This window comes from Fukomys damarensis, unplaced genomic scaffold (genome assembly GCF_012274545.1).
Source record: "Fukomys damarensis isolate Sample0158 unplaced genomic scaffold, DMR_v1.0_HiC HiC_scaffold_21, whole genome shotgun sequence".
NCBI classification, from domain to species: domain Eukaryota; kingdom Metazoa; phylum Chordata; class Mammalia; order Rodentia; family Bathyergidae; genus Fukomys; species Fukomys damarensis.
The window spans coordinates 36,842,737-36,853,002 of NW_022900933.1; the positions used below are offsets into that span (position 1 = coordinate 36,842,737).

At 49.0% G+C, this 10,266-nt stretch overlaps 1 protein-coding gene across 1 annotated transcript; it reads right to left on the reverse strand.

Moving 5' to 3' along the window:
* Nucleotides 1-7,855: 7,855 nt before the first annotated feature.
* Nucleotides 7,856-9,135, reverse strand: LOC104851867. Its single transcript, XM_010609237.1, has 3 exons — nucleotides 9,059-9,135; nucleotides 8,451-8,932; nucleotides 7,856-7,899 (listed from the first exon to the last, which is right to left on the reverse strand). The coding sequence occupies exons 1-3, from the start codon at nucleotides 9,133-9,135 to the stop codon at nucleotides 7,856-7,858; spliced, it is 603 nt and encodes a 200-aa protein (XP_010607539.1).
* Nucleotides 9,136-10,266: the final 1,131 nt, after the last annotated feature.

The window sequence follows — 10,266 nt, forward strand, 5'->3', positions numbered from 1 at the left end:
GGCTATGAGTTGGAAAGCAAGGAGCAGGCGTGTGTTCGCCACACAGAGCTACTGTGAAGCAAGGAGACCACCGGCTTCTGGGTCTCCATCTGGTTAATTCCAGACCTGCCTGGGCACCGGCAAGCTCTGACAGCTGTCAGCACCAATCCCAAAAGAGTGGACCCCAACACTATCCTCTCGTCCACTGAATTACTTCAAATTAATGTGCCTTTAAGGGTGTAGAGTTAACCGAAACATACACTTGGCACTGCTAGCAAATGGGATGTTTACAGGATCTAATTGCCTTTCTTCTCCTGACAAAGGGAATCAGGGTGGTGCTGAGATGAATACTCGAGGTCCACATAGCATAAGCGCAGGAAGTAAGGAAATGCTTACACAACTGAACTCAGCACCGCATCCCTAAAAGTTGTTTTTTAAAGCTAAATGTGTCAAGCAGGGACATTGTGATATACCATTCAACACAAAGCTAGCAATTTGGAGCCAGAGGTTGTCTGCAATTCTGGAAATAAAACCCAGAGCCTTGGCTACGAGCTACATCCCCAGCCCTTTTAATTTCTTTTATCTTGAGATAGAGGCTCACTAAGTCATTAAGTTGCTCAGGCTGGGCTTGAACTTGAGATCCTCCTGCCTCCGCCTTTCAAAGAGCTGGCATGACAGGTGTGTGTATCTGCACCCAGTGCAAATTTTTAGCACGTCTTCTACAACAAGGCTCAGTGGGGAGAGCTGGAGAAATGCACTTTTCTGCACAGGCCTTGCGGTCCTCAGACACAGTGGGTGCGTGGACTCTCCCAACATGGGTGTCAAAGATGATGTTCAACAAGTCCAGGATTTAAGGGTGACCCCGCTGTCTTCCCTCTTTCCACTGGGTTGTTCAGGTCAGAAATGACTCTGCTTAGGAGCCAGAGACTCCCCTCAAGCCTCCCATAGCTACTCCTTCTTGTGTCTCATCATGATACTTTTTAGGAGGAGAAAAATGAGGGTCACCCATACTAGTTTATAATGGAGGACTTGCCTTCTATTCCATGGGAAGCTGCAGGTGATGGAGTGCACACCACGACACACTGCCCTGAACTCACAGCCTTCTCCTCCCCACAACTGCCCTCCCCATGCCACTGTGGGCCCTGAAGACAGCTCCACCCTGGGCAATGACAGCAAGTGCGATTCTTTTCTGCTGTTTTCCTCCCAATCCTCTCTTTCCTGTTCTCAAACAGCTTTGCTCTCCAGGCTCAGTGATCAGACCTGCTTCATGGGGTAGATTTTTTTTCTGTTAAAAGAAAAAAGTAGAGGGTTAAAAAAAAATGCTGGGTGTGGTGCAACATGTCTCTAACCCCAATATTTGGGAGGCTGAGGCAGGAGGATTGCATAAGTTCAAGGCCCACCACAGCTACATAGTAAGACCTTGTCTCAAAAAATCAAAAACCAAATAACAAAAACTAAAGATGAGCAACCAAGACATTTGCTATTTGTCTGGTTGTAGGGACAAATTGTAGGGTGGACAGTGGCATCTAGCTTGAGGGCAGCTGTGGAGGCCTCCATCCCTGTGAGCTGTGCTGTCTCCCTGGCTTTGGCCTGAGTCCGTTCCCCCCAAGATGTATCCATGGACAAGGGGCTGCTATAGCCTGGACCCTGGTTCTTAGGACCGGCTTGGTGGACAATGGGCGATTTTTCTGATTTCTCCTCCAGGGAGAAGGTGGGGTGGAGAGAGAGGGAGAGGGGAGCAGATTTGCCAGCTTCTCTGAGTCCCATAAATAATAATTCATCAAAGGTTAAATAATGATTCGTTTTCCATGGAGATACTGCAGGCTCCTTGCCTGGTGCCCAGATAAACATTTATTTAGGCAGATAGTTTATGAATTATACAGTGCTTTTAAAAATGGGATGGAGGGAGGTGGGAGAGACAAAGCACTATGAAGTTTTTCCCTGGGATCCCTGAGATCTGAAGGGAGGAGACTTCTGAGAAAAGGGTGGTGTCCCCAAGGAGGAAGGGCCCCACCTCCAGGCCCCCCCACCACTCTCTTCACAACTTGGGTCACATTTATGCAACGCTGGCCAAATTAGCTTGATAAAATAAGCTAATTGCTACTCTGTGGCTAAAGAAAAAGACACAAAGGTGAAAAGACTGAAGAAGTCAGGAGAAGGAAAAGGGGAGGGAGGGAGGGAGAGGAAGGAAGGAAAAGAAATAATTATAATCCTTGCAGTTCATAATAAAATAGAGGTAGACTGAGTAGAAAACATGGCACTAAGAGAAAGAAATGATTATTTCTGTTGGAGATGCCAAAGAAAGTCTACTGGGCTAGTGACACCTGACCAGAGTCTTAAAGAAAAGGTCATCACATTGACTGAAGGTGCAACAAGATTTTAAATATTGGGGAGGGAAGGAAGGAAAGGTGGGGAAAGGAAGAAAAGGAAAGAAGGAAGGAAGGAAGGAAGGAAGGAAGGAAGGAAGGAAGGAAGGAAGGAAGGAAGGAAGGAAGGGGAGGGAGGAGGAGGGTCAAGGAGACAAAAGGTACCCAAGATGCTCCCACCAGAGGAGTCCAGTCCCTGGGTTGGTTACCAAGGTCACGGGATTGCTAAGGAACCAAATGAGAGCACCAAGGAATCGGTGACAACCAGAAGCCACTGCTACCAGGATGGCAGATGGGGCTGTCAGAATGGGGCAGCCGAGGCTCTCCAGTGGGAGGGAGAATCCAGGGAAGCTGGAGTCACATGAGGCCAACACCCCCACTGGAAATGACACTGGGGATGGGGGAGGCAGCCTGGCCTCCCCTCAGCGGACCAGAAGCCGAGGTCAGCTGGAGGAGGACACACAGAGCCAGGCACAGTAGCCCCGCAGGGCCAGCGAGATGGGCATTGCCTCCCCATCTCGCAGATGAGGATTCTTCTACGGGGGGTTGTAAGCCATTCACAGGTGGTAGAGTGGCTAGGGAGAACTTTGTGGGGGACACACCCAGCGCACTCTCTCCAGAGACTTGACTCCTAACCATCCCACACACCCCATATTTAGTTGTCCCAAACTGCATTGTTCCCTCCATGTCCAAAGCACTTTCCCCACAGCTCCTGGTTTTCAAATTGGATTTATTTCTCCAACAAAATATATCAGGGTCTTTGTTCTCATCCCAGATTCTATCAGCTAGCAATTACCTGCTTGCAGGACGCAAGGCAAAATTTAATCTTTTTAGGAAAAATTAGAAGCAACTATTATTTGTGATACTTTTGCCAGATAACTGAATGAAATAGTTTTTATCTTAAGTAACAGTTTCTTTTATAAGAATTTTATTGTTTGGCACTAAAAGCAGTGGTCTTATTAAACCCTGGAATCGGAGATGGTTGGGAAACAGGTAAAAACAGCCAGCCGGGACAGAATGGTAGAACCGCCAGCTCATCTGAGGTCCTGTCTATTGACAAGGGTTCGCCATATCCAGCACCCAAATCCAGACTGTTCCAAGCCCCCTTGGCAAACTAGGTGTCTCTGTTACAGCCAGTTTGTGCTTCATGGTTTTATCTTGGTCATTATCGCTGCTGCAGCTGATTTAAATATTTTAATGAATGATGTTATTGTCCCTGTGCCTGGGGGTCTTTTCAGCAGAGGTTGCGATTGGAAGGAGGGAGAAATACAGAAAAATAGGTCTAAAGAAGTCAAGTCAGCGAGGGCAGATGACACCCTTTCGTCGTGCGGCGCTGCACTGCCACCCAGCCTGGAGCTCCCGTGCTGAAGCAGGGTGTCCCCTGTCTCAGAGAAGAGAGCGAAGATGTGTCTTTGTGGGGACAAAGGCCACCCTTCAAGAGCATCTTCTCTAGAAGGGACCAAAGCAAAGGGATGTGAAGTGCTGAGAGCACGTGGAGAGGCAGTGTCCTGGTCACAGCCCCTGTGGGCACAGGGAAAGGTTCAGGCACACGGACTCCGGAGCACGGAAGTCCTGTGGGGTTTCTGTCTGTCATTCCAGACAGAGAGCGCATATTCTAATGTGACCAGGCCTCAGGAAGTGTCACTTTCCAAACATTTTACAAAACAGGTCCAGTTCCCTCGTGTACAGGTTTCTGGTGTTTCAAGATGGGCCTTTAACTCTCCTGTCATCCCAATCTTTTAGAAGCCTGTGGCAGGAGGATCACAAGTTCAAGCTCAGCCTGATCAATTTAATGACTTAGTGAGACCTTATCTCAAAATGAAAAAAGGCTGGGGATGTAGCTCAGTGCCAAGGCCTTGGGTTCTATCCCCAATACCAAGTAAAAAAGGGGTGGCCATTTCTCAAGATGGATCTGAAACCAAGGCCTGGCTCTGCCTGAATATTTTAACCAAAGAAATAGTAGGAGGTTCAGTGAGAGTGATGGATCAGCTTCAGCATAGGAGTCACCTGAGGGTTGCAAGACATTGTGCCTTGTGTGACCTTCGCTTGCCAGAGTGACATTGGTCCCCAGTCTGTAAGAACCAAGTACTCTGACCAACATTACCAGGGCCTCTCTGGTCACCACACCTATTCATTCCTCAGAGCATGCATTTCCCAGGTGTTCGCAGGGCACTGCCTCTGACTCAGGGAGTGCTGGGGGAGACTGGACAGTCAGGGGTCTGGTGCTAGGAAACATGGAAGAGCACACATCTGAAAATGGCTCCATTTCCTGTCTCAGTCAGAGATACAGGGCACAAGTAAGGAGACAGGGAGGGGGTCGTGTTGGGTATTGGGCGTCGAGGCCAGTGAGGTGAGCAGTCACCCACCCGACGTGGAAGGGGAGGTCCAGACAAAGCGTCCTAAAGCAGAAGGGGCTGGCCATGTTGCACTATGCACTGTGCTGACCTGGGAGATCCCACCAGGAAAGCTGTAGGTTGCTATGGAGATATGGTCAGCCACACTTTGTAGATGAGACCCTAGGTCCCCTGCAGCTGCTGCCCAAGCTGTGGCCATGTGCAACAGCAGAGGCAGGCATGGATGTGACCAGGGAAGACATTCCTGCTCACTCAGGGACAGGACTGATAGAGGTCAAAGCCACAGAACTAGAAGCGACTGTCAGTCCAGGGTCGGGCCACAGGCAGGAACAGATTGAGGGACTCTTGTCAGTAATTAGTCAGCGTCAGGGATTCTCTGAGTGACAATGTCGATTCTGGAGCCAAGACTCAGAAAAAGGGCCAGGAAAGCATGCAAAGTCCTCCTCAAGAGGCTTTGAGGAGGAGCCTAGGGTTTCTAAAATTTCATCTTGTTTCCTTCTGAACCTATATGCAATTGCTTGTGGTATTTGTGTGCACACAGAAGTGTGTTCATGCAACACTTGGAAAAGAATGTTCGGAGATCACTTGGAAAGAGGGGAAGCTAAATCCACCAGGGCTCTTGGAAGAGATGCTTGCTTTTCTTGAGTCCATGGTGGGGTGACCAAGCTGGGGCAGCCAAGATCAGGGATATGCGGTGGCATTTTCACAAGGAAAAAATAAGAACCTTCCTGAGGAGAGAGCTGTCCAGCTCCAAATTTATTGTTTTGCTCCTTCTGTAAGAGATGGCTTTCTCAACAGCAATTTTATGGCTAATGCTTAGGTCATCTTCTGGCAGGAGGTCCAATCTGTCTTGTGTGCTATTGTGGACTACCAGTCTGGATCATTCCGGGGTGTGGGAAGGGCTCTGGCCAGCTTCAAGGCCCCACCTATGTTGGAATCCTGCCTCTTTGCTGGTCTTCAGTTCTCCCCTGAACAGTTCCCAGAGCACAGCCAGTCAGGGCAGCAACTCTGCTCTGCAGTGGAGCCCGGGGGCTTGCTGTGGCCAGTGCAGACTTGGAGAATCCAGGAATCAACAAAAGTGGTATCACCCACCACCTACACCCTCAAAATTGCCCCCAGAGTTGCCCTGCCTTGAGGATCTGGTCTTAAATAAAGCAAATACTACAGTTTCTGCTTCAGTTGTTTTACTCAAAAAGCGTAATCTCTAGGAGGCTATAATGGTGAAATTGGTATTTGTAAAATCTAAATGGCCCCAACCTCTGGGCTTTTGAGGGACAACTGGGAAAGGATTGGGAGAGGTAAGAAGGCCAGAAGGACAGGAAATGCTTGAGAACATCCTGCCAGGCAGCCCTCTGGGCTCACACGGCTTCAGAAGATTGCCTGTACCACCCTCCACCACAGCCACAGTGCCGCCATATTCGCTCCTGGGCTAATCCAGAACGTGACTCACTGAAAGGCTTAGGAAACTCAGCTCCATTTACAGACATTCCAGTAGCTCAGGGAACCCTATTCTTTTCAGGCCTCTCACCAGGAATATGCAAGTTTACACTTGGATATCCAACTCCTGTCTGGGTAGGGCCTGATCATTCACCTATCCAGGTGTGTTCGCACCAGAATAAATAGGGCCCCTGGTCAGGAAAGTCTCCTGCCTAGGAATCCTAATGACTGCACGGACATGATTCCCAGCCCCATCTACATGGTTGAACACCATCTATATGGCAGACCTTTCCCTGGGCTGTATGCTCAGTTCCAATACCAATCACAACCAGTAATTTCTGGGAAGTTACAATTTAATAAGCCTTCCACCACTCTTCTCACTTCAATCTATGCCGCCAGCCTGTGAGGTTCTGCTTATTGCCATTTTGTTGCTGCCAGAGAGGCTTGGAGACATCAAGTGACTTTCTCAGAGTCACACAAATACTAAAGACTTGGATTTGAACCCAAGGACTTAGACTCAGTCATGCGTTTGCTCCTCTACATTGGGCTCTGATATGCATAGGGATATTTCAGAGAATCAAACGATGAACATCTTGTTTAAATAGAACAGAAAGGATTTTTAATGATTCAGACCAACTTGTGTGGGTCTCAAGGGTACATTTGCCATCGGGCCTTAACTCGTGACACTGGGGTTGCGTACTAAAGTGACCACACAGATACACATACACTTGGTGATCTACCCACACTACACGAAACATTTTACACACATCATTTGTTTATGCATAGTCATATGAGGTAGAAAATCTTCACCCCGCCCCCTCACTTTACAGAGACTCCAAGTATCTGATCTGCTTGTATAACTCGGGAGAGCCCAAGACCTTGAACCCCGATCCCCTGCCCTAGAGCTGCAGCCATGACTCTGTTCTTTCCAGCCCCACTTTCCCACAGCTGTGCAAGGACCACAAACTGGGAAGCTTCCATCAGCTCCTTCTCACAGATATGAAGACCACAGTCAGGACCCCAGGGACAGCTGATTCCAGCACCCTCTGGGGCCTCTGGGGTAGCACCTTCCTCATCTCTTCCAGTTTCAGGAAGCCCAGACTTCCCTCTCTTTGTCTGGGTCTCTGTCTCGCTTTTTGTCAAACTGCTGGCAGACGGCACCCTCCCTCGCTCAGGGTCACCTCTTCCTCACATGGCCACATCTGTAGAGACCCACTGGTCACTTTCAGAGGCACCAGAGGTTAAGATTTTAACATCCCTTCTTGGGGAACTCACCTGAGCCCCCTAAATATCCGTAGTCTTCCTTCCTACTCCCCTACCATGGCAGCTCCCCTCTTGTTCAACACAGGAGTCATCTTCAAGCTTAGAGGCATGAAGTACTCCAAGGATGGCAGAAGGGGAAACTGATCCCCAGGAAAGGAGGCGATCCCAGAAGGCTGGGCCTCTGGTCAGCACCGCTCCCCTGCTCCAGCTTTTCTCTTCAGAGGGTACCGGGCATGGCCTGGCAAACCAGGGCGTGCGGAGGAGAGACAGCATGGGGCCTGTGGGGTCTTCCTTGGCAAATCTGACTCCTGAAGCTTTCCTTTACAAATAAAAATAAAAGCCAAGCAAATATTTATTTTTGTGAGCTGGAAATGAAAGTAAAAATCTATTTGCCCCAAATGTATAACTTCCATGGTCCTGAGAATGATGAAGTCTCGCATCCAGGGTCTTCTGTGATTAACAGCATTGTCTTCCATTGTGAATGTTGTTGTCTTTCTTGTCTAGATGACATTAGTTAAAGTCAAAGTGTGGAAAGCCAATATCCTGATAGAGGCATTCACTTTATTCCCTTCATGGCTATGTAAGTATCTCGAGGCGATAAGGTTGTGTGAAATCTCAAATTGTGCACAGCCTCAGAGATATTAATATTCAGAAGTAAGTCTGAGCATCAGAATCTACACGGCCCAGGCAGAGGCCCATATTTCCAAAATAAATTACTTGTACAATGCAGTGTCTCAATGAAATATTCAAGTTTAAACCCATTTTGTATTTCCCATTTTTAAATACAGATGCAAGCCTGGGCTGCAGTTTCTCAGACCCTATCTGAAAGTGAGCAGGTGCATTGAATCAATCAGCTAATGTTGGCAGAGAGAAAAATAATCCCCCCGTCAAAGTAAACTGCAGAAATCCATAAATACAAACCAGAGCTACAGAAAAATCTCAGCCAAACAGGGAAGTCCGGACATGTGCATTTAGACTGAACTTTTCCTCCCAGCTTGATGCCTTCAGGGCCCCATTTTAATAGACAAATACGGATGGACTTGACTCTCACCAAAGTCCTGCTCACAGTTGTACCCGCACATCTGTGTTTGTGCCCAGTGTTGCACTTGGGAGCAGATAATTGTTTTCAGGGCAGTGAAAGAGGAATTAAAACTTTTGGCTGAATCAGGATTACCCGTGTGCTGCTGGACAAGTGGGAGGAGGAAGCTGGTGTCCCTTAGGTTCCCACATCTTCCCCCAGGGAGCTGCGGGGAGCTAGAGATGACCTGGGACCTGAGCTGGTGACCAGGGAAACTGGAGGTGAGGGTTTTGCCCAAGATGTGAAGACGCCAGAGCCCCGTTAAGTCATTTACAGGCCCTTCCCCTCCTGGAAGTCTTCCTCCCTTCTGCTCGTCGCTGCAGCCTCTGACAGTCCAGGGCCGACTCTGCCCCCGCCTGCACAATGAACTCAGCTCCTCTCTCAGCATCTGAGCCTCAATTTCCTTCCCTTCCAGCAGGCTCTTCAAACCTGTGCCCCCACTGCGGCAATGCAGCCTGTGAATATAAATATTGGTCTTTATCAGTTGCTACAATGGGGATCACTTTCGTGCAACCAGAATTAGTTATGAGACTGTCTCACTTCTCTATTTGCCAGTCAGAACTCACAGCAGTGGGTCTCACCCAGGGCTGTGTCCCGCGATCTGCAGGGATGTGTGATTTTGAACACTGTGGAGCACTCTCACAGGCCTGCAGGGCATTGGTCACCCACTGGAAGTGGCCCTGGGAGCCTGTAATCCTAGTATCCCGGGAGGCTGAGGCAGGAGGATTCTAAAGTCAAGCCCAGCCTGAACAACTTAGCTATGTTGCAAGATCCTGTCTCAAAAATAAAACATTTAAAAAGGTCTGAGGATGTTACTCAGTACAAAGCCCCCAGGTTCAAACCTCACTTACCTTTAAAGAGGTGGGGGGGAGCACAAGATGCTCAAGGCTGCTGCCCATGTAACACAGCACTGTTTTTTTGTTTGTTTTTGTGGTATCAGAAATCTAACTCAAGACCTTGTGCTTTCAAAGCAGGTGCAGTACCACTGAGCTAAATCCCCAGCCCAGTACTGTTTTTATAGTAACTAAAAGTATAAGGAGTACACGTTAAATACTGATTAAAGAGGAGTACAGTAAGTACTTGTGCTGGGGATGAAGTTGCTTGTTACAAGATCAAGCATGATGTCGCATGGGAGCTCACACGAAGTGGACTTGCACAGACTGGTAGTGCAGAAGGTGGGCTCCCCCAGAGTCACCCCAAACGTACACGCCCGGGGATGTGCTGTTATCACAGTTAGGAGGAGATGCGAACTTCTCAGCTCCATGGTGTGGCCCGCTGCTGTAATCCTACAGTCCTACTTGCCTGCTACTGTCTTCCCTTTGGTGCTCTCTTCCTTTTTCCTGGGTGAGTCCCTCTTGTCTTTCTGCCTGTACAAGGGACTCCGTGTTCTCCTAATCTCCTGCTGAAGTCTAGGAGCACAGGGTCTCTGCTCCCATCAATGAGGCTGTTTAGGTAGGACCAGCAGAGCAGCTCAGGCCTGGGAGTAGAGGTCTTGGGCAGAGAGAGGGGAGAGGAAGGGGAGGCTGGTGGCCCTCATTCATGCCCCATCCCACCACCATCTCCCCCACCTCAACCTCTGTACCTTCAGGTCATCCGAGGACAAGGCCACATGTCACAGCTCCTCCTTATGGGCCACCTTGGCTGCAGATGCTAAGGAGCTCAAGGACACACTCGCCAGTCCACACCCCAACCCACAGTATCAAAAGTGCGATGTCCAAAGGAAAAAACAGTGTCAAGGGAGGCAGGGGCAGAACAGTCTGGCCCTGAGCAAGGCAAATGCGCCACTCTG